At 44.6% G+C, this 24,774-nt stretch overlaps 1 protein-coding gene across 3 annotated transcripts in view; it reads right to left on the bottom strand.

Annotated features, from left to right (window-relative positions):
- The window catches only part of wdr90 (WD repeat domain 90), a 102,729-nt gene that overhangs the window by 67,640 nt on the left and 10,315 nt on the right, over positions 1-24,774 (bottom strand). For all 3 annotated transcript variants that reach the window (XM_072481776.1, XM_072481775.1, XM_072481777.1), the window contains exons 2-11: positions 23,756-23,891; positions 21,884-21,981; positions 18,158-18,334; positions 10,810-10,948; positions 8,949-9,119; positions 8,155-8,278; positions 6,979-7,049; positions 6,382-6,491; positions 1,965-2,195; positions 152-214 (exon numbers count right to left, since the gene is read on the bottom strand). In XM_072481776.1, the coding sequence (XP_072337877.1) occupies positions 152-214; positions 1,965-2,195; positions 6,382-6,491; positions 6,979-7,049; positions 8,155-8,278; positions 8,949-9,119; positions 10,810-10,948; positions 18,158-18,334; positions 21,884-21,981; positions 23,756-23,774 (1,203 nt within the window). In that variant the 5' untranslated portion in view covers positions 23,775-23,891. The remainder of the gene's footprint in view (positions 1-151; positions 215-1,964; positions 2,196-6,381; positions 6,492-6,978; positions 7,050-8,154; positions 8,279-8,948; positions 9,120-10,809; positions 10,949-18,157; positions 18,335-21,883; positions 21,982-23,755; positions 23,892-24,774) is intronic.

Raw genomic sequence — 24,774 nt, 5'->3', positions numbered from 1 at the left:
GTGTTCCGAAGAATATTTCTTAAAACACAGTTTGCTATTCTCAGCCCCTGTAAAAGTTTGCGATATTAAAATATTTCAGACACAAGATCTGTCATGTTGGCTAAAGAAAATCTTCAGATCAAGTGACCTATACGAGGGTCTAGTAACCTACCTGAGGGTCTTTGAACTTCTGGCAAAGAAGTCTGGTAGGAGTAGGAACCTTTGTGCGTATAGCCTGAAAAACAAAGGCATTATTGCCTTATATATTATGCAACACAAAAGGGAAGGGAGACATTTATGTTTACATTTTGTACCTTGTGTTGCCCTATTATTTAATTTCTTTTTATTTTATTTTCATGTACTAAATGATCTGTTTGAGCTGCTCGCAGAAAAATACTTTTCACTGTACCTCAGTACACGTGACAATAAACAAATCCAATCCAATGCTCTTAATAAGGAGGCAGTGATGCTTTAGTACATGATGTACTGATGCACTTTGTGTACAAAACTGCTGTGGTACAGAAAAAAAAAAGAATTTCATTGTGATTCTCCACACAGAGGTTCGAATCTCATTCAAAGAAGTAGCTTCTCCATTTCGAAAGAAGAGAAACGTTATTTGTGGAAAATCTGCTGATGGCCCCTCCAGAGCAGCAAATTATACAACTCAGTAAAAATACTTAAAAACTCCAGCATATACAAATTGCCCATGGATGCAGCACTTGACAAATTCCTGATCACAGCCGTACTTGCTGTAGTATAGCGTTGTGCAGAATCCAAGGTTTTCCCATTAAAAAGGGATAAATAGGGCTGGAATGTAGGGTGGCAGCGGCACATACCTCAACCTCACCTACACAATTCCATGCAGTCACTGTCAAAGCATCAATGACAAAGGAGGGGCCACAATTCTTCTCTTCATCCCAGGCGTTTGGCCAAGAATGTAGATAGCAGAGAAACTGAAGCACATTTCTGTCCAGCTTTTCTTGGTTTGAGGTGATCAAAAATTTCACAAATTATGCTCTGGATTTAAAATTCAAATTCAAATTGTTAATCTAAATATTATAGTTGTCATGACACCCTGGGCTAGTGCACGGTCAATTCCAGCCCCACTCGACCCGGAGTTACAACACAATTGAAATTAACAAATAATTCTTAGAAAATACCCAAAGTCTTTGGTCTCTGGCTGCCCGATAATTACAGTCACCAGGTTTATCAATTTAAACACAATTAATTTTTATTATTAACAATAACTATAATTAAATATGCAACATATACAACTGGTTAACTATTATCTAATTCCTAACTCCCCTCCCATTAACTCACCCCACTCTTTATACACACACACACACACACACACACACACCAATCAGACAAAAATAGAGGGGAAAGAGGGGTGTAAAATAATGATGAAAGTAAAAGGATAAGAATCGTCTCAGATGGACACCTTCCAGTACACTTTTTTTCAATCTAGGCCTACAGTTGGGAGTTTTTTGCTTTCAGTCTGTAATCATTTTACTGTAGATTCACCCGGGTCTCAAAAACTTCTCTGCAAGTTCCGAAAACAGCAGGTAGGCAGTATTTCTGGCAAGCGAGAGTCAGCTTCCCCTTGCAACGTCTTGGATCCGACTCTCCTTTCCTTGGTTCTCTGAAAACCATCCTATTCGGTAGGACTCAATCACCACCTGTCGCTGGGCAGAATATAGCCTTTTACCAATTCATTGGCCACCAGCCAACCAATAGAACCAAATCCCTACGTTCTCTCGGGTGCCAAAAAGTCTGATTTTTTTCTGTTCAGAAGCTAAATTTCCATAGCAGCGTACCATTTTGCAAGTTTTGAGTTCCTCACTTCCTTTGCTTGACTTGGAAGATATATGTCTAAATAGCCATGTAAAACAATGACCACAAAATAAAAGAAATGGGGGATCAACAGGAAGGGCCCTTACATTGTGATGAAAATACAAGCAGTTTTTATGTTTTTATAGGCTCACCTCCTCTGTATCACTGCTGCACCTATGGGCTGCAACTTTACCACTTTGGCCTGCAAAAACATGAATTCCACCATCATCCACTGGAGCAACTTCCGTACATTCATCACTTTCAGCTGTGGCTTCATCCCCACGTCCTCTGCTATCTTTGTCACGATGGGGCGATACAGTTGTATCCAAGTGTATTTCTGGGATGCTTGTAATGACCTGAGAAGATCTCCGTCTACAAGGTGCCTGGAACAGAAAGCAACTCTCGAAGAATAAAGTAGCAAAAGTGCATAATTGGTTAGATTATTGGAAGAGTTCTCAACTTCAATTTTAACGGTTTTGCTTTGTTTTTGAGCATAATTATTTCAGAAAATTTGTGAATAGTGTGCTCTCAAGGAATCTGCAATTTAACAAATGTCCATTTCAGGTGATGAACTGAAACTACTGCAAACACAACTGAAATTAAGGAAAATAACAGATGGCAGTCAATAAGGTTCCACATAAAGACTATTAAATTACAATTAGTTACATCCATAAACTAGGCCTTAATTTCCTTGAACACATCATGTTTTGTTGTGGTTTTTAGAATTAGTAGGCTAGAGAAACCTTTTCTGTTGGTGGAAGAATCTAAAACAAGGGGGCATAATCTTAAAATCAGAGCCCGGTCATTCAAGAGAAAGGGTTGTCAAAGTGGTGGAACTAACTCCTACCAAAAGCTGTAAATACTAGTGGATTAATAAATTTAATTCTGAGATTAGTAGAATCTTGCTGGTGAAACAATATTAAGAGATTATAGAAGTCAACTGGTGGAGGCATAGTGTTATTGTCACTGGACTAATAATCCAGTGACTCCGTAATGGATTCAAATCCCGCCACAGGGGCAGCACGGTAGCACAGTGGTTAGCACAGTTGCTTCATAGCTCCAGGGTCCCAGGTTCGATCCCCGGCTTGGGTCACTGTCTGTGCGGACTCTGCACGTTCTCCCCATGTCTGCATGGGTTTCCTCCGGGTGCTACGATTCCTCCCACAGTCCGAAGATGTGCAGGTTAGGTGGATTGGCTATGCTAAATTGCCCTTAGTGTCCAAAAAGGTGAGCTAGAGTTACGGGATAGGCTGGAGGTGTGGGGTAGGGTGGAGGTGTGGGCTTAGGTGGGGTGCTCTTTCCAAGGGCCGGTGCAGACTCCTGCTGACCCCGGCTTCCCCCGCCAACCCTTTGACCCCCCGTGTGGGAATCTCCCCATCAGTAGACGTTCCTACATTCCCCCTCCCACCTTTCTTCCCGCGCGCGGGAGAAAAACCCCGCGCTTTCCAGAGCCTGCCTCGCCCCCCCTGACACAGCTTCTGTTGCAGCCTTGTCTCTCGTCCCCAGCCCATATAACATTCCCTGCGCGTGCTTGCCCCCCTATATACAACCGCCATCATACTTCAACCCTCAAATACCTCCCACCCTCACAAACCCTCAATTAGAGTCCAACTTTTCAGTTAGTATAAAGGTCCACGCCTCTTCGGGCGTTTCGAAGTAGTGGTGTTGGCCGTTATATGTGACCCACAGTCGCGCTGGCTGCAACATTCCAAATTTCACTCCTTTCCGATGCAGCACCGTTTTGGCCCGGTTGAAACCCGCTCTCCGCTTAGCGACCTCCGTGCTCCAGTCCGGGTATATTCTGATCTCAGCATTGTCCCACTTGCTGCTCCGCTCCTTCTTGGCCCATTTCAGGACCCTCTCTCTGTCTGTGAACCGGTGAAATCTCACCACCATCGCCCTTGACGGCTCGTTTGCCTTGGGCTTCCTCGCCAGCACCCAGTGCGCCCCTTCCAGCTCCAGCAACCCCGGGGGGGCCTCCGCGCCCATCAGCGCCCCGATCATTGTGCCCACATATGCCGCGGCGTCGCCCCCCTCCACTCCTTCTGGGAGACCCAGGATCCTCAGATTGTTTCTCCTCGACCTGTTCTCCAGGTCTTCGAGTCTTCCCTCCCATGTCTTGTGTAGCGCCTCGTGTCGCTCCACTTTGACCGCCAGGCCCAAGAGCTCATCCTCATTCTCACTCAATTTTTCCTGGATCTTCACCTCGTGGGCTTTCTGGGTTGCCCCAAGTCCTTCAATTATTGCCAGCATAGGCGCCACCATCTCCTTGCGCAGCTCCTCGAAGCAGCGCTTGATGAATTCTTGCATCTCCTCTTTGTCCCCGGCCGCCGCCAATTTGTTTGTTTTCCCCCTCTTCTCCCGCTGCTCCAGTGCTGTTTTTTTGGCCGTTTCGCTGAGGGTCCGGTCCATACAGGTTAGTGGGGGACCTCTCTCCTCTCTTCCCCACGGGTTGGCTATGTAAAAAGTTCCATTGGGGCTCTTCTATCGAGCCCTAAAGTCCGTCTTCGCGGGAGCTGCCGAATCGTGCGGCTTAGCTCCGCATAGCCGCAACCGGAAGTCCGTGAAGCAACAGTGTTAACCACTATGTTACCGTGCCGCCCTTCAAACATAACAGTCAATGTTTATATAAGGTTTTCCCTGCTCAATGCTAATTTCCCTGTTTAAATCAAAATTAATTAATCGCCACATTAAAATAGTATTATGTCCCTTTTTACAGTGGTTTTGTTTTAAAGGGCTTAATTTTCGATGTATGGGTTCCTTTTAAGTGCAGTGCTCCACGTTTTAACGGTTGCGAGCAATGTGATGATGTAACTGTGCACCTGATGTGATAACATCATTACATGACCAGGCCCAGTTCATGAGTAACATTATCCACTTGTGGCGGGACTCTATATTCCAGCCGCTTGTCAATGGGATTTCCCATTGTAACCACCCCACACCACCAGGAAACCTGCAGGCAGAGGTGCGCTGCCAGTGGGAAAAGTGAAACCCGACAACTGGAGAATTTCAGCCAGTATGTTAGTATTTAGCATTTATTTTATTTTGCCAAGCTATTTCAGCTAGGAATGCACAGCTCTGCACATGTATGGCACAGCATTTCAATATTTGCAAATTTTTCCAGGCAAAAATTGTCCTCCAGAACCTAACTCTGGTTTGAACATGGATTCCCATGGGAAACCTGCTTCACTTTAAAGTGGTGGTTTTTAGGAACACAGCCACCATTTTAATGAGGACTTGCTGTACAGAGAGAAATTCAAGCAATCAATCTGCTCACTAAAAGTACTACAAAGGAAATGAAGCCCACTGGTGTTAGCATACAGCTCTCCAATTCTATACGCTCTGCATATACTCTGTACACGTTAATCCTTTTTGTAATTCTTGATTAATGGATGAATGATAACTCGGGCAGAGAAAACTTGCTGTCCCTCAAATAGTGCCACAACATTACTTTATCACTTTGCACCCACTCAAGCAGGGAGACTTACTGTTTGATATCTTATCCAAAATATACAATATATAAGTTTCCAGCCATGGCAAGTTGTACTTGCCTTAGCAGTCAGCCTGAACTTTTCACCCCACAATTGCATGTTTTCCTCATAATCCGGCACAAGTGGTCAGATCATGCATAGGAGTTTAAGTCATGCTACTCCTTGCATCTGATGCTGATGGCATTTCAAAATAGCAATCACCCAAGCCAAGCTGGCAGTTCACTTTTATACTCAAGGGACAAGTTGTTCCTGAAAGGATTTTTTTGTGGCTTCAAAGGTTGACTTGTATGCCGATATTTATGGTATGTGCAAATGTTCAATAATCATTCAAAATCTTCTGTTTTCTAAACAATGTACTTCACACCCTTAAATTCTGAGAATGTCCAACTGCAGCAGAAAATCTCTGGTCAACCCCGATAGATTGGAGTAAATTTACAAATCTTGCATTCATGTTGCCTCATCAGTTTTCTGTACATTATCCATACTTCATTAAGGAGTGCTGCAATCTGTTAAATTGCATATTTTGGATAAGATATCAAATAGAATAAGTCTCCCTGCTCAGGGAGCGTCAAGTGATACTGTGGCACTATTTAAGGACTAACAAGTTTTTTCAGTGTCCTAGTTATCATTCATCCATCAATCAAAAAGCACCAATAACAGATACATTTGAACTATTGAGAGATCTTGCTAGACTTAAACTGACCAACTGTTTGACTGCGGCAACATCGGCATTGGTTCAATGGCAGAACTCTAGCCTAAATCACAAGGTTTTGGGTTCAAATCCCACTCCAGAACTTGAGCACATCATTCCAGCTGATACTAGTGCAGCCGGAGAAGCGCAGCATAGTCAGAAATTACTTTTTTTTTTTAAAGTAAGATGCAAAGCCAACATTCAGTCTTCCCAAAAGGTCATAATTGAGTTGTCGTGGCACAATGAAATGCGAGTGGTTTCTTTCATACGTAAGAATAGTGACTGTACTTCAAATGCTATTTGCTGAAATCGCTAGGCAGCTTGAGGATGAGATAATTCACTAAGTTCTTTGAGAAAGCAGTATGCCAACTTTTCTCAGGTACTCACCGCCTCTGGGCTCGTAATTTGCTGGATGAGGGAAATTCGGTCTTGAACTGCCTTACTGACACTCACAGTTTGCGGATTTGATCTAACTGGAGTGCACTGTGTTGGATGACCTTAGATTAAAAATTAGAAAACACATATTGGTGAAATTGCAGCAGAAAGATGCTGGTTTTTGATGTGGCTGAAGAGGGACAAATTAAATATTTTTGACTGAATCAAAGACAGAGGCATGTGCAAAGGTGGTTGGGCTATACAAATGCATAAATTGAGACTCGTTTGCAGGATCAGTATAAAATGGTAAATCTATTCATGATTATTTCATCCTAGAGTAAAATTGTAAACAATTAAATGTTAAAAATCTTCCAGCTACAGGTGGCATTCGTGTTGGATAATGAAGAAATCCTTGGAGGCCTACTACAGGGTCTGCAAGAATCAACCTGTAGTCCTTTACATTGCCACAAGTTGTACACAGACCGAGAGCTGCCAATGTAGCATCTCTGAAATTATTTTGAGAATAAAAAAATTTAAAGTATAATGCATAATAAACACAGTTCAAGTCTTTTGCAACTTTTTGAGTTTCACGTTAACTGCATTTCTAACCTTTTGTATGTGGGCTGGACTGTCCCTTTTGAATGGAGTCAAATGGCATCTTAATTCCATCTGATGGGAACCTGGAGTCAAGCACACAAATCAGATAAAATCTAGGTGCAGCAACACAAAGCTAGATGTAATGGTGCCAAACAAGATGCAATCAGTTCCATTTTGCATTGATACTAACAATGGGAATCTAGATAAGCACAAGGGGAATAAACAAATAAAGGGGCACATGAATGGGCTGAGATGAAGTGGGGCGTGAGGAGGTTCATCTTTGATTTTTTGATTTGATTTATTGTCACATGTACCGAAGTACAGTGAAAAGTATTTTTCTGCGGCTGAGGAACGTACACAGTACGTACATAGTAGACACAAGAATAATCAACAGGGAACATTGACAAATGGGACATCAACAAATAGTGATTGGTTACAGTGTGGAACAAGGGGCCAAACAAAGCAAATACATGTGCAAGAGCAGCAGAGGGCATCGTGAATAGTGTTCTTAAAGGGAACAGATCAGTACGAGGAGGCTGGAGCATAGACACTGATAGAGATCCATACCCCAAATCAGAGGTGGGCAAATCCAACTCAAGTGGGTTGGATATGAGTTTGGGACTGTTAAAATTTTAAAACCCCACCTGCCCAATCTCTTGGTCACCCACATAGCAACTCCTCTTTTAGCACAGCATCCATTTTTGTCCAAGTACACATTTGACAGATAGCTTGGAACACTTCTCTACATTAAAGGAAAGCTGGTGTTTCCACGTGGGGTGCAATGTCAGTTTGCAAAATTTCAGGGCCATATTCTAAACTGACATATCTGTGCAGTGCCAAGCAAGTGCACCAATGTCAGGGACACTTCCTTTTTCATGGAATATCAAACAAAAACTGCTCCACCCCCACCTCCACCTCCTCAGGTGGCCATGAAAGACTGCAAAACACTATTCAAAGAGTGAGGAGCAGGCAGAATCCAGTGCTTCTCTCAATATTGCTTCCTCAGCCAACAGAACGAGGCCAAAAACAAATTGATGTGTACTTGTACTTCAAAGATATTCAATTGCATATAAAGCACTTTAGAATGCCCCAAGGGTTGGATAATGAGCTAAACTAATTTACATTTCTTTAAACACCACATCACTGCTAACCATTGAAGTTTCTTTCTTGAAGCACAGAGCAGCTGACCTGATATAATCATAAATGTCATGCCAATTTTCTCCTTTGGGCTCCAGGAAAGCCATTTCTCGTGGCATTGGGGAGACATCATGCAGCACTAGTCCTGCCCGCTTGGCCTTAAAAGCAGTCACACCTAAAAAATGCAGAAAAAGAATAATTTATAGAGATGCACATTGACATGATTCAGCACACAAGACATGTAGCCAGGCCTGCTTTCACCACATCACTCAACCATATCAATAGATCTCTTAATTTTCAACCTTCTCTCATCTCCCCATTAAATATTGTTCAGTGTCATAATTAAGTTGTGAGAAAAGGAGGAACTATGGCTATTCAACACAGAGTGTGAGGTGTAATCCTTAATGGGCTGAGAAAAAGAATAAGCTGGAACATTACATTAAATGACAAGAACAGGATAACTAGTAAAAGCTCAATTTAGAATGGATAACAGGAAATTCTTCTTTGCACACAGGGACAACATACACCGACAGAATTGTAGTGAAATATTCAAGAAATAACAAAAATCTAAACAGGAGGGTGTTGAATAGTTGGTTTTGGATGGGTTAACTAAGATGAGTCAAATTGGTTCCCGTGTCGGTAATTATCATAATCTTACGTTCATCAATGTATTTATTTTTCCTCATTTATCCTCATTTTCTTGGATACAACTCACAAACCTGGCCAAATACCAACCATTTCCACACATAAATTATGTAGTTAGGACTATGCATTCTATGAATGTCAGATCACACCGAGATCATTGTCCACCTCACTTAGTCCCCGAAAGCAACGTGATCACTTACTTGGCTCAAATATCAGGTCACTGGTGAAGATATTCTTAACAAACATATTGGAGCAGAGCTTAATGCTCTTCAGATGGCTGTAGTGTCGGTTCAGATAAAATGACAGAAGATACTGCAGATCCATCATCAGACATGTCCATTTCACACCAGGAGGGGCAAGACCTACCAGGTCTGCATTCAGAAGTAAAGGAAAATATTACATGTATTATCCCCAGAAATTCAGTGAATGCACCTATTTGATAAAACTTGAATCTAGTAGTTGTGGTAAACACTATTTCTGCTTTAAATTAATCACTTTAGAAGCATCAAAAGAACTGGATAAATAAGGATACAAAGGATTCAGATAAAGAGGTCAAAAACGATACTTTCATAAACAAAACAGGTATTTAGCTCACAATCTCACCATCTTCTGAAAGATAATGCACTGGACATATTGCAGGTGAATTTAAGCACAGAACCAAATAAATCATATAAATTGTGTCTGTTCAAACCAAATGCAACTTTTGAAGTGTTTTAAGAGAGTGCCGACGCTAAAAAAGTTATTGTCATCTTTATTTGTTTCAAAGCGTGAACTTCTGAGGCAATAGATTGGTCAACGAGTGAATTGCTAGTCTACTTCAGAGAATATTACGAGTTGTACGTGTGCAAGATTGGGCAGAAGTTTCAGTCCTTTTCCCTGTAAAAGTTGTGTTTATACACAACAATTCAGACGTCCTCGCTGGTCATTTTCTTGATGCCACTCCACGTGGTTTATTGGATTTAATTTCAAAATTTGTCATGGCCAAGTGCAAACTCCCAATCTTTGTGAAGCTAGTACCAATATCAGTGCATTGTGATGCTAAATGCATTATGACACTAATTGCATTAAAAGTAATGTGGAAAAATTAATGTTCATCACGGAAGACCTACAGCCACCAGCTCATCAGTGACCCAAAGTTTCCCTGGATATTGAGATCACGGAGAACATCAGATTCAGTATGAATCTGGGCTCGAATCCTGTAAAGAGGGGTAACGTTTCTCCCGAGATGTGGCATCAAAACACATGACCCACCGCTATACATTTGCTCCGTGGTTCAGGAATGTCAAATGGAGGCTGTGACATTAACATGAATGTTTAATTCTTATTTGAATTATGGGAAAGACACAAATGAATTTAACTTGTAAGCATCAGGAGGGGGCACTGCAGCCTGTCCTTTCAGTAGGTTTCCAAATAAAAGGTGTAATTAAAGGAGCCGGACATTAGCCAAGCCAAACAAATCAGAGCAGCGCCAATTAATTTGGTTTGCCTGCATCATGTAGTGAAGCAAACATGAAAAACTGCAAACAAAAAACACAGAACAAGAAAATAGAACAAATATAGCTGGAATACAACACCTTATTCAATCAAGTCAAATCAATGCGGCAAAGTTGAGAGCGTCAATAAACTCAGCAATAGTGTGATTGGGCACTGGTTCAGCCCATTTCACACCTCAACTTCCCGACCTTGGTTGTGCGACCAATATGGTGAAGTTTGATGCTTTCCCACAGGGACAAATAAAAGGAGAATACACACACAGCAGTGGGTGAACCTCGATGCTCAGATCAAAAATATCAGCACAGGTCCTCATGGGCACTTAGTTTTGTTTAATTGGAAGTAGCATTGTGAAGGAAGATTTTAGATTCTGAACATTTCTGTCCAGAAGCTGTGGAGATACAGCCATAGGATCATAGACACCAGATTGTTCTTGTACTGTACTTTGATATAAAATGTCAATAAAATGTGCAAATTAACCATAAATAAACTGGTGCTTTTTCAAAACTGAGATGCTGAGATAATAAAGGAAAGAACGGGTAAACATATCGAGAACTCTACCCAAAGTACCTTGCTTTGCAGTCTTTGCAGTGGTATTATATACAGAACCTTCAACTGCACCACAAACAAAGGGGAACTGGAGCCACGTGGCAGTAGATTTGAACTCTTTGAAGAGGTTGGAGAATGAAATCCGAACGACTTGACTCCCCTGGAGAGAGATGGATTTAACAATTCACAGATATACTGCAATGAATGATTCCCATAACAACGTTGCATAGTCCAATCCCCCAGACAGGCATTTCACTTAGAATTAGACACCAAGATTAAACCAAGAAGGTAAATGCTCTTAGTGCAATATACAACAGAGCTACCAGGTTCACTTTAGTGTTCTAGTCTTTTATCAGCAACTCCCCATCTGTGCTTATGAACACAGATCAAATCCCGCTTTGTGCTCACACACACCTTCATGCAGGCATGGCAGCAGTGCCCTACCTTAGCTGAGAAATGGCACACAAGAACAGAAAGGCAAGGTGATAAGTAGGAAATAGCATAAATATACTTGAAAAAGTATCTTCACATGTTTACCATCTTGCTCTTGAAATGAAATGAATTAAATGAAAATCGCTTATTGTCACAAGTAGGCTTCAAATGAATTTACTGTGAAAAGCCCCTAGTCGCCACATTCCAGGGCCTGTTTGGGGAGGCTGGTACGGCTCTTTCAAATGCATCATCTATAATCTAAAGGAAGTTACTCTGAAAAGTATTTAGGATAGATTTTTTTCTTCACCAGGAAACTGTAAGCTCAATTTTTGTTCCAATAATTTAGATATCTACTGGATTTCCATCATTCATCAACCATTAGACCATAAAGGTAGGAGCAGAAGTAGGCATTTGGCCCACAAATTCTGCTCCACCATTCAATGAGATCAAGGCTGGTCTGAAGTGAAAAACCTCGACTCCACTTCCCGCCTTATCCCCATAACCCTTGATTCTCTGACTGATTCAAAACTGTCTATCGGAGCCTTGAACATACTTAATGACTCAACCTCTACAGCCCTCCGCGAGAAAGAATTCCACATATTCACTACCCTCAGAGAAGAAATTCCTCTTTGTCTCATATGGGCAACCCCTTACTCTCGAGATGACGTGGTCTGGTCCCAGACTCTCCCACAAGGGGAAACAGCCTCTCAGCATCTACCCTGTCAAGCCCCCCCTTCCCTATTACCTGAACATTCATGCCAGCTTGTGATTTATGCGTGAGGACCCCCAAATCCCTGTTTTGCGGTTTTCTGCAGTCTTTCTCAATTTAAATAATATTCAGCTCCTTTATTCTTTCCATGGCTGGAATATCCCAGTAACCTATGCTCTTACTAGTTCGGAGTGTCAAACTTCATTTGTATGGTGGGCCTGCTAGGATTCTTGATCTTAAATTGTTATGCAGTGATTGTTGCTGAAAGGTGTGCAGAAAGCATGCACAGAAGTTGTGAATAGAACGCTCCCCCCCTCCCCCCCCCACACTTAAAATTCAGTCTGAAAACTGCTTACATGGGACTGTTACCAAATGTCAGTACCTTCAGACAATGAAGGGTAAGGAGACTTTATTTCAAAGGGAATGGGGTGGGATATAAAAATAGGTAAGTCCTACTAAAACTATACACGGCACTAGTTCGACCACACCTGGAATACTGTGAGCTGTTTTGGTCTCCTTATCTAAGGAACGATAAACCGGCATTGGAGGCAATCCAGAGAAGGTTCACTCGGCTGATCCCAGGTATGAAGGGATTTTCTTATGAAGAGAGATTGAGTAGGTTGGGCCGGTACACATTGGAGTTTAGAAGAATGAGAGACAACTTTATGGAGCCATACAGGATTCTCAGGGGGGCTTGACAGGGTAGAGGCTGAGAGGTTGTTTCCCCTTGTGGGAGAGTCTGGGACCAGACGACATCATCTCAAGAATAACTCATAGGAAATATAGTGAATCATCAAACATATTTAAGCCTTACTGATTTGATTGGAGTATTTGTTTTATTCATTTACAAGATGTGGGCATTGCCATCTAGACCAGCATTTATTGCCCATCCCTAGTTGCCTTTGAGGCGGTGAGCTGCCTCCTCGAACTGCTGCAGTCCCTGAGGTGTAGGTATACCCACAGTGCTGTTAGGCAGGAGTTCCAGGATTTTAACCTAGTGACAGTGAAGAAATGGTGACATATTTCCAAGTTAGGATGGTGAATGAAACTTCCAAGTGGTGGTGTACTAGGTATCAGTTGCTCGTCTTTCTAGATGGTAGTGGTTGTGGGTTTGGGGAATGCTGCTTAAGGAACCTTGCGAGTTCCTGCAGTGCATCTTGGAGACCAGGCATTGTCAAACTCGGGGGCGGGTGTCAGAAGGGTCGGGGAGCCGTCCATCGCGGCGCTCCCGATCGCGCAAATCTGCGCGCAACAGCCGCAGCAGCCGGCTGTTACTAACACCTGCTGCAAGCGGCCTCCAAAATGGCCACGAACATGTAAAAAAAATGCGGCCGCACTACGCATACGTGCCAGACGGGCACGCATGCACAGTGCGGCCGCTTTTTATTTATAAACGGTCTCGTAGCTTTTTATTTTACAAGTTTGGGGGTGTTTTATTCATTTATTTTGTTCATTTAATTTTTATTTTTTTCATTTATTTTATTCATTTTATTTTTATTATTTTTTTACACGTTCGGGAGAGGGGGTTTTATTTGATAACATTTTACAGGAAAAAGATGCAGAACTTTGGACAGGTGGAGACACCATTCTTTTCGACACCGGACGGCTTCGCCTTCATCCAACAGGTTCCATTGGACGAGCGTGTACAAGGCCAAAGGGACCCAAAACCATTTCCTCCACTTTTGTCAGCAGCAAACAAGTAAAGAGAAAATGGTGGGTCGCGCAGGTCGGCCGGGTTGGGTCCTGAAGGTTGGCCGGTTGGTAAAAATGGGTCCCCGGAAAAAAAGTTTGAAGAACACTGTTGTAGACAGTACACACTGCTGCTACTGTTCATCAGTGGTAGAGGGAGGGAATGTTAGTGGGAGGTGGAGCAATCAAGCAGGCTGCTTTGTCCTGGATGGTGTCGAGCTCCTTGAGTGTTCTTGGAGCTGCACTCATCCAGGCAAGTGGAGAGTATTCCATTACACTCCTGACGTGTTTTGTAGTTGGGAGTCAGGATTCCTAGCCTTTGGCCTGCTCTAGTAGCCACAGTATTTATAATGGCGAGTCCAGTTCAGTTTTTGGTCAATGGTTACTCCCAGGATGTTGATAGTAGGGGATTCTGCAATGGTAATGCCACTGAATGTCATGGGGCGATGCATAGATTCTCTCTTGTTGGAGATAGTCACTGCCTGGCACTTGTGCAGTGCGAACGTGCGGTGCTAATGTAACTTGTCAGCCCAAGCCTAGATATTGTCCAGGTCTTGCTGCATTTGGAGATGGACTGGCTCAGTATCTAAGTCATCACAAATGGTATTGAGCTCTGTGCAGTCATCAGCAAACATCTCCACTTCTGACCTTATGATGGAAGGAAGATCATTGGTGAAGCAACTGAAGACCAGCCTCCCCGAACAGGCACTGGAATGTGGCGACTAGGGGCTTTTCACAGTAACTTAATTTGAAGCCTACTTGTGACAATAAGCGATTTTCATTTTGTTCATTGGGCCTAGAACACAACACTGAGGAGTACCTGCAGTGATGTCTTGGAACCGAGATAGATTGACCTTCAACCACCATAACCATCTTCCAGATAGGACTCCAAATAGTGGAGGGTTTTTCCCCCCGATTCCCATTAACTCCAGTTTTTCTAGGGCTCCTTGATGGCATACGCAGGTCAAATACGGGCAGCAGGGTAGCATTGTGGATAGCACAATTGCTTCACAGCTCCAGGGTCCTAGGTTCGATTCCGGCTTGGGTCACTGTCTGTGCGGAGTCTGCACATCCTCCCAGTGTGTGCGTGGGTTTCTTCCCACAGTCCAAAGATGTGCAGGTTAGGTGGATTGGCCATGATAAATTGCCCTTAGTGTCCAAAATTGCCCATAATGTTGGGTGGGGGTTACTGGGATAGGGTGGAGGTGTGGACCTTGGGTAGGGTGCTCTTTCCAAGAGCCGGTGCAGACTCGATGGGCCGAATGGCCTCCTTCTGCACTGTAAATTCTATGAAATGCAGCCTTGATGTCAAGGGCAGTTGCTCCCACCTCACCTCTGGAGCTCGTTTGTCCATGCCTGAACCTGGCGCAACCCAAACTGAGCATCCATGAGCAGGTTATTGCTGAGTAAGTGCTGCTTGATAGCGTTGCTGATGACCCCTTAAATCACTTGATTGAGAGTAGACCACTGGGGTAATTGGTCGAGTTGGATTTGTCCTGTTTCTTGTGAACAGAACACACCTGGGAAATTTTCCACATTGCAGGGTAGATGGCAGTGTTGTAGTTGTTGTACTGGAACAGCTTGGCTACGGGTGCGCATATTCTGGAATACAAGTCTTCGGTACTATAGCTAGAATTTTGTCAGGACCCATAGCCTTTGCAGCATCCAGTGCCTTCAGATGTTTCTTGATATCACGTGGAGTGAATCAAATTGGCTGAAGACTGACATTTGTGATGTTAGTGACCTCTGTAGGTGGAGATGGATCATCCACTCGGCATTTCTCACTGAAGGGCGGTACGGTAGCACAGTGGCTAGCACTGCTGCATCACAGCTCCAGGGTCCCGGGTTCAATTCCGGCCTCGGGTGACTGTCTGTGTGGAGTTTGCACTTTCTCCCAGTGTCTGCTTGGGTTTCCTCCGGGTGCTCCAGTTTTCTCCCAGTCCACAGGTTAGGTGGATTGACCATGCTAAATTGTCCCTTAGTGTCCAAAGGGTTAGGTTGGATTACAGGGATAGGGTGGAGGTGGCTTAGGTTGGGTGCTCTTTCCAAGGGCCGGTGCAGACTCGATGGGCCGAATGACCTTCTTCTGCATTGTAAATTCTATGAAGATTATTGCGAATGCTTCAGCCTTATCTTTTGCACTGATGTGCTAGATTCCTCCATCATTGAGGATAGGGATATTTGCGGAGCCTCCTTCCCCAGTGAGTTGTTTAATTGTCCACCACCATTTATAGCTGGATGTGACAGGACTACAGAGCTTAGATCTGTGTTTTTGTTGTGGAATCGCTTAGCTCTGTCATTACTTGCTGCTTATGCTGTTTGGCGCACAAATAATCATGTGCTGTAGCTTCACCAGGTTTGCACCTCATTTTTAAGCATCCTTGGTGTTGTTCCTGACATGCCCTCCTGCACTCTTCATTGAACCAGGATTGATCCCCTGGCTGGGTGGTAACGGTAGAGTGGGGGATATGCCAGGCCATGAGGTTGCAGATTGTGGCTGAATAAAATTCTTCTGCTGCCGATGGCCCACAGCGCCTCATGGATGCCCAGTCTTGAGTTGCTAGATCTGTACAAAGTCTATCCCATTTAGCACTCTAGTAGTGCCACACACCAAGAAGGGTGTCCTAATGTGAAGACGGGACTTTGATTCCACAAGGACTGTGCGGTGGTCACTCTTACCGATACTGTCATGGACAGATGCATCTGCGTCAGGCAGGTTGGTGAGGATGAAATCAAGTATGTTTTCCCTCTTGTTGGTTTCCTCACCACCTGTGGCAATCCCAGTCTCGCAGCTATGTCCATTAGAACCCGGCTAGCTCCGTCTATGTGGTACTACTGAGCGACACGTGATGATGGACATTGAAGTCCCCCACTCAGAGTACATTCTGCATCTTTGCCACCCTCAGTGCTTCCTCCAAGTGGTTCAACATGGAGGAATACTGATTCATCACCTGACTTGTAAGTTGTAAAACTACAAGTTACAGAGGGACATAGATAAGCTGCAGCGCTGGGCTGAGTGGTGGCAAATGGAGTTTAATGCAGAAAAGTGTGAGGTGATTCACTTTGGAAGGAATAACAGGAAGACTGAGTACTGGGCTAATGGTAAGATTCTTGGCAGTGAGTCGGTGTCCATGTACATAGATCCCTGAAAGTTGCCACTCAGGTGGAGAGGGTTGTTAAGAAGGCGTACGGTGTGTTAGCTTTTATTGGTAGAGGGATTGAGTTTCGGAGCCATGAGGTCATGTTGCAGCTGTACAAAACTCTGATGCGGCCGCATTTGGAGTATTGCGTGCAGTTCTGGTCGCCGCATTATAGGAAGGATGTCGAAGCATTGGAAAGGGTGCAGAGGAGATTTACCAGAATGTTGCCTGGTATGGAGGGAAGATCTTATGAGGAAAGGCTGAGGGACTTGAGGCTGTTTTCGTTAGAGAGAAGAAGGCTAAGAGGTGACTTAATTGAGGCATACAAGATGATCAGAGGATTGGATAGGGTGGACAGTGAGAGCCTTTTTCCTCGGATGGTGACGTCTAGCACGAGGGGACATAGCTTTAAATTGAGGGGAGATAGATATAAGACAGACGTCAGAGGTAGGTTCTTTACTCAGAGAGTAGTAAGGGCGTGGAATGCCCTGCTTGCAACAGTAGTGGACTCGGCAACACGAAGGGCATTCAAATGGTCATTGGATAGACATATGGACGATAAGGGAATAGTGTAAATGGGCTTTAGAGTGGTTTCACAGGTCGGCGCAACATCGAGGGCCGAAGGGCCTGTACTGCGCTGTAATGTTCTATGTTCATCACCTGAGGGGTGACGGTACGTGGTAATCAGCAGGAGGTTTCCTTGCCCATGTGTGACCTGGTGCCATGAATCATCAGGGGGTCCAGAGTTGATGTTGAGGACTCCTAAGGCAACTCCCTCTCGGCTGTATGCCACTGTGCCACCACCTCTGCTGTGTCTGTCCTACTGGTGGGTTAGAACATAACCAGGAATGGCGATGGTGGTGTCTGGAAATAGTCTGTTAGCTGCGATCCAGTGAGTATGATTACGCCAGGCTGTTGCTTGACTAGTTTGAGAAGACAGCTTTCCCAATTTTGGCACAAGCCTCCAGACGTTAGTAAGGAGGACTTTGCAGGGTTGATGGGCTGGGTTTGCCGTTGTCACTTCTGGTGCCTGGGTCGATGCAGAGTGGTCCGCCTGGTTTCATTACTTTTTGTTTCCTTTGTAGCAGGAGTTGAAAGGAATTGGGAGTCTGCTATTAATTCGATTCAAGTCTAAAGCTTCCTTTATTTCACTCAACACTAAGCATTAATAAACAAATGGTTCTCCATCTTGTCCAGATGCCCATTTTGCTTCATTATCACCAGAAACAACCATACATGCTGGTGAATTACAATGGTGCAGTTTAATTGGTTGAATGATGTTAATGAACATTGCAGCTTCACCTATGAACATTAATTCAGACTTTTCAGTAACTGCGTTAGATCATTCTACTGCTAAAGGAACAATCATGCCAACGAATGCGTACTAATTATCACATACCTCAATGACTGTATCAAAGTGAACTACAAAGTATTTGGATACAATTGGTTTGAAGAGCAGGTAAAGGTAGCGACCAACTAGTCCAAGGGATTGGGTGCTGGTTTTTGGTAACTGAATGTAGTTACCAGGAGGGATGGGGCCTCTGATGCGATACACCGTGCACTTCAGGGTTTTATCCTAACAAAGAATCCAGAAATAACATCCATCAATTAATTCTGCAAGTTCAATATTAATTCCTTTAATTATCTACAATTATGGTTGTAATCATCTCTCTACTACCCCACACAGAATTTATCAAATGTTCCTCCATATCCCGGCGATCAAAAAATCGATTGAGATGTATTTGCTATTAAACGTAAGGAATAAGCACCCTTTATGAGAAAACGTCCCCTCCCCACCCCAGTTTACCTTCATTAAACAAAGAACAAAGAAAACTACAACACAGGAACAGGCCCTTCGGCCCTCCAAGCCTGCGCCGACCATGCTGCCCGTCTAAACTAAAATCTTCTGCACTTCCGGGGTCCCTATCCCTCTATTCCCATCCTATTCATGTATTTGTCAAGATGCCCCTTAAACGTCATTATCGTTCCTGCTTCCACCACCTCCTCCGGCAGCGAGTTCCGGGCACCCACTACCCTCGGTGTAAAAAAGCTTGCCCCTACATCTCCTCTAAACCTTGCCCCTCGCACCTTAAACGTATGCCCCCTAGTAATTGACCCCTCTACCCTGGGAAAAAGTCTCTGACTATCCACTCTGTTTATGCCCCTCATACTTTTGTAGACCTCTATCAGATCATCCTTCAACCTCCTTCATTCCAGTGAGAACAAGCCAAGTTTATTCAACCACTCCTCATATCTAATGCCCTCCATATCAGGCAACATCCTGGTAAATCTCTTCTGCACCCTCTCTAAAGCTTCTGAACACTATACTCCAAGTGCGGCCTAACTAAGGTTCTATACAGCTGAATGAAGGCAAGCATGCCGTATGCCTTCTTTTCTTTTTTTAAAATATTTTTATTCTCCTCCTTTTTCACATTTTCTCCCAAATTTACAGCCACCAACAATAATCAGTAACAAATATGTCAATCCACATATCAATAACAACAATCCCATCCTCCCACCAAACCCCAAACATTAGCCCGCATGCTCAAATAAACAAATGACAAAAAGGAATCACCCATAGTCGCCATTAACACATACAGTCCCCCTCCCCCAACCCCCTCCCCCCCCCCCAACTAATGTTCGATGTTATCCAGTTCTTGAAAGTGCATAATGAATAATGCCCATGAATTGTAGAAAACATCCATCCTTCCCCTCAGTTTAAACTTAACCTTCTCAAGAGTCAAGAATTCCAACAGGTCCCCCCGCCACGCCAGGGCACAGGGTGGAGAGGTTGCTCTCCATCCCATCAGGATCTGCCTTCGGGTGATCAACGAGGCAAAGGCTACAACATCTGCCGCCGCACCCGTTTCCAACCCTGACTGGTCCGACACCCCGAATATGGCCTCCCGAGGGCTCGGGTCCAGTTTCACGTGCACTACTTTAGAAATTACCCTAAAAACCTCCTTCCAGTAATCCTCCAGCTTTGGACAGGACCAAAACAGGTGCTTTGATCCCTTGCAGTGGTGCCTTCTCCTCTTCCAAAATAGCTCCGTACACCGCTGACACTACCCCCTTCTCCAGTCCCCTGTCGTCAGCACCTCCTGCAGCAATGTGGAGGCCGGCGCCACCGGGAAGCTCTGTATCTCCTGTCTGGCAAAATCTCAAACCTGCATGTATCTGAACATTTCTCCCTGCTCCAGCCCATATTTCCCTTCCAGCTCTTACAATCCTGCAAACCGACCCCTAAGAAACAAATCTTTCAGTGTCTTAATCCCCTTCTCCTCCCATTTCCGAAAATTTTCATCCCACTTCCCTGGCTCAAATCTTAGGTTCCTCCGAATCGGGTTTTCCCAAGACCCTGCCCCCAACCCGAAGTGTTGGCAAAACTGCCTCCAAATTCTCAATGAAGCTATTATTAACGGACTCCCGGAGAATTTCCCTGGGCCCATCGGGAGCGGCGCTGTTGCTAGTGCTTTCAATCCCGACCCCCTGCACAAACTCTCCTCCATTCTGACCCACTGGGAATCAACCCCTCTGACCCAGCTCCGCACCTTCTCCACATTTGCCACCCAGTAGTAATACATCAGGTTCGGAAGGCCCAAACCCCCTGCCTGCCTTCCCCTCTGTAGCAGTGCCTTTCTAACTTTGGCCACCTTCCCTCCTCAATCTCTCTGAAAAGAACCTTTGGCAGGAATGTCGGCAGGCATTAAAAAATAAACAAAAATCGCGGCAACACGTTCATTTTAACCGCCTGCACCTGACCCGCCAGTGACAGAGGGAGACCATCCCACCTTGCCAGATCAGCTTTCACTCTCCCCACCAAACTAGAAATGTTGTAGCTGCGGAGCCCCCCCTCCTTCCGGCAACCTGCACCCCCAGGTACCTAAAGTGAGTCCCTGCCCTACGGAATGGCAGGCCTCCCACCCCTACCCCCACCCCCGGCCAAGGCACCACAAAATACTCACTCTTGTCTGGATTTAGTTTGTACCCCGAGAAAGACCCAAACACCCGAAGCAGCTCCAATATTCCCCCTATCGACACACTCGGTTCCGACACATATAACAGCAAGTCATCGGCGTATAAGGACACCCTATGCTCTTATTTTCCACCCTCCCCCCGCACTATTCCTTTCCAAAGCCCCGAAACTTAATGCGATGGCCAACGGCTCAATCGCAAGTGCAGATAGCCGGGGGGACATAGGACATCCCTGTCTCGACCCACGGTGGAGAGAAAAGTATCTTGAGCTGATATTGTTTGTGCGGACACTCGCCTCCGGTTCCTTATATAATAGCTTTACCCAATTCACAAATCTTGGTCCAATCCCAAACCGCTCCAGAACTGCCATCAAGTACCCCCATTCTACCCTGTCATACGCCTTCTCAGCGTCCAATGCCACAACCACCTCTGTTTCCTTCGCCTCCGCCGGTACCATAACCACGTTCAATACCCTTCTAATGTTTGAAAAGAGCTGCCGTATGCCTTCTTGACTACCTTCTCCACCTGTGTTGTCCCTTTCAGTGACCTGTGGACCTGTACACCAAGATCTCTCTGACTGTTAATACTCTTGAGGGTTCTACCATTCACTGTATATTCCCTACCTGTATTAGACCTTCCAAAATGCATTACCTCACATTTGACTGAAAGGTGATTGCACACAAATCTAAAAAAAAAAACACAAAAATGCATGTGCATATTGAAGGGCTTACACAGGTTAAGTGTGAACGTTTTGATGTTACGTTGTAGGCCACGAGGATCAGTTGTGTTGCTTCAGGCCTCATATGGAAGCCTTTGGCCTCCCTTGTTCAAGCTCCCCACAATCCCAAAGGCACATTCTCACCAGTTTCCAAGTGTGCAGTAGAATTCCCAGTCTCGCCCTCCCAATCTGAGGTGGACCCGGCCAAACACCAACGGGAGTCAGAGAAATTATTCAAGTGAAGATTGAACAGGTCTTAATATCCTCAGATGCCCCAAAAAACCTTCCATTTTGGTGCTCGTGCACACTAAACCCGCTTCCCCTTTTCAAAATCAGGTTAAAACTTACTGTCTCAGTTCACACATAAAGAACATCCCCATAGGAAAATTACTAAAAGTGGCAAAATATTTCTAACAGGGAAACAAATAGTACCATAACAGCTGTGACATCCCCTTCTTTTGTTGATTTCTTCCATTCTTCCAATTTGAAGTGTTTGAAGATGTTCACATATGGACGCTGCCACACAGACTCTGAAACAGATTCAAGATTAAAAAACACGAGTTTCTGTGTATCTCAACAAAATCAAACCAAAAGGAAAGTGCATCACTTCAGATGTCTTAAATCTACAATGTATTTCACCTCACCTGTTTGGTAAAAAGGGAAGCTATTCGAAGCACAAACAACTTCTTTAACTTTAGCTTAAATGTTCAGTGATTTCATGGCAGTGAAATTCTAAAGGGAAGGTAAAGTCGCCACAGTCCTAAATGACCATAGGTTGCGTTTCCCTTTTTTTGGGAGGGGGTGGGGTGTTGATTTAATCTGAGAATCACCATTCCTCAGGCTAAGGGAAGGTTGAGAAGGCAGGGCTTTCATGAATAACCTCAGTAGGCACGGGAATTGAACCCGTGCTTCTGGCCTCACTCTACATCACGAACCAGCTGTCTAGCCAACTGAGCGAAACCAGTCCCCATAGTGACATTCTACAACCCCCCCACCAGCTGTCTAGCCAACTGAACAAAACCAGTCCCCAGAGTGAGGTTCTACACCCTCTATGCACCCTCACCCTCCAATACTTTCTCCTACGTCCCCCAAACCACGACCCCACCACCAAACATAAAGCCATTGTTTCCAGGACAGTCACTGACCTCGTGGCCTCTGGATATCTTCCCTTGACAGCTTCCAACCTCTTAGTCCCCCAACCCCGCACAGCCCACTTCTACCTCCCTCCCAAAATCCCAGTTAGGGGTGTACTGTTAGACCCATCGTATCAGTCTGTTCCTGCCCACTACCCACTTGAAGGACAAGAGCAGCAGATACGTATGGAACCCCACCACCTGGAGGTTCCCCTCCAAGTCATTCACCACCCCCAACTTGGAAATATATCGGCGTTCCCTTATTGTCGCTGGGTCAAAGTCCTGGAGTTCCCTGACCCTAACAGCACTGTGGGTGTACCTACACCTCAGGGACTGCAGCGGTTCAAGATCACCTTCTGAAGGGCAACTAGGGATGGGCAATAAATGCTGGCCTAACTAGCGGCACCCACATCCCTTGGCCTAAATTTTTTTAAATATCAAATGAGATAGTGTCTTTTAGTACTTTTAAACTCATGCCTGGAGCAATGTAAACGGATCAATGTAACATTATTCCTTGGGGGGCTGAATGCAATGTTGAAATCCACAAAGTGGAAGGCTTGCGAATCACCTCTCAATTAATTTTTTAAAATGAAACCATGTTTATTCATAGAATCCTTCCCAATACTCTACACATTTACCAATTCTTTCCACAAACAATAGGGTAGCTGTTCTGCACAAGTTCCAGTGGCGCCTTCTTTCTCTCACTTTAAAGTTGAAGAAACACTCACTGCCTAGAATAATTTCATACTGGAGGGGTCATCAATAATTCTCCGCTACAAGACAAATTTATGGAGCATCGTTCCATCAAGATAAGGGATAACTCCTTAGTTGCATTTTCACAAAATCTGAAATGCAGTAAATCAGGAATTGATAAAGGGTAAAAACTGTCAGTAAGTTGTAACAAATAACAGGTGAACTCCATTAAACAAATAGAGATAAGCAAGTCACATGGTCAGCGTCTGGCAATCAAGGGGGATAAACGTACATCACTATAATACTTTCACAAATCACAAAAACAATTGGCACATACAGATGTATCAAACAACAACCTCGAACAATAAACCAAATGCCCTATGCAATAGACTAACTCTCAGAAGGAAGTCCTGCAAACAGATTTTAGTTAGGTTACATAACTAATTCTCACAATGATAACGGCCATTTATTTTCTCACCTATTTTGGGCTTATCCATGCTGGTCAAAGATTCCCTCAACAAATGCTCTTTGTTACTTTGGCCCTGGTAGATTGCTCAGTCAATGTGGGTATCAAGCCTTTCAATGTACGAGCACATTTTGGCAAAATAGATCATCTGAAAGAAAAATAGCATTCGGCAACTTCAAGAACATTCCAAGGGTAAATTGGTGCGCCATCTCTCTGAAGGTTTTGTTACTCTGCTAACTGAACAGACTGCCTCATGAGCAGCCAAAAGTCAGTCTAGATTTCATTTCAGGTAGGATCCCTTTCATCAAAACTTTTCTGCCATTTTCACAAGTGCCAAGTGTGCTCTCTATCAACCTCCTCTTCCCCGCCATCTCTCCCCCGACACCCCCATCCACTCTCCATCCCTCTCCACCCCTTTGTGCCCTCCCCGACCACCCATCTCGCTCTCCCCCCGCCCCCCCCACCAGCAGTCTTGCTCTCCGCCTTCCACCCATCTTGCCCTCCCGTCTTTGCTCCTGCCCTCCCTCCCTCCCTCTCCTTCATCCTCCCACTCACTTCTCACCTTCCTTCATCGTCCCTCACTCTCCCCCCTCCGCTCTCTTCCCTCCTTTCACTCCATCCCTGCCCCTCCCTCTCCCTCTCTGCATTCTCTTTCTTTCCCCCCCCTCCCTCACTCGGTGTCTACATTCGCTCTCGCTCACTCACTCAATCTCCATCAGTGTTTACATTCTCTCTCTCATTCACTCTCTCTCTCGGTGTCTACATTTTCTCTCTCCTTCAGTGTTCACATTCTCTCTCACTCACTCTCGGTGTCTACATTCTCTCTCTCCGTCTCGGTTTCTACATTTTCTCTCTCTCCCTCGGTCTCTACATTCTCTCTCTCGGTTTCTACATTTTCTCTCTCCCCCCTCTCGGTCTCTATATTCTCTCTCTCTCTCCCTCTCAGTTTCTGCATTCTCTCTCTCCCTCTCGGTCTCTACACTCTCGCTCTCTCCCTCTCGGTCTCTACATTCTGTCTCTCGCTTCCTCCA

This window comes from Scyliorhinus torazame, chromosome 17 (assembly GCF_047496885.1).
Source record: "Scyliorhinus torazame isolate Kashiwa2021f chromosome 17, sScyTor2.1, whole genome shotgun sequence".
NCBI classification, from domain to species: Eukaryota; Metazoa; Chordata; class Chondrichthyes; order Carcharhiniformes; family Scyliorhinidae; genus Scyliorhinus; species Scyliorhinus torazame.
Note: the sequence above shows the minus strand (reverse complement) of the source record. Positions and strands in the feature narration are given on the sequence as shown.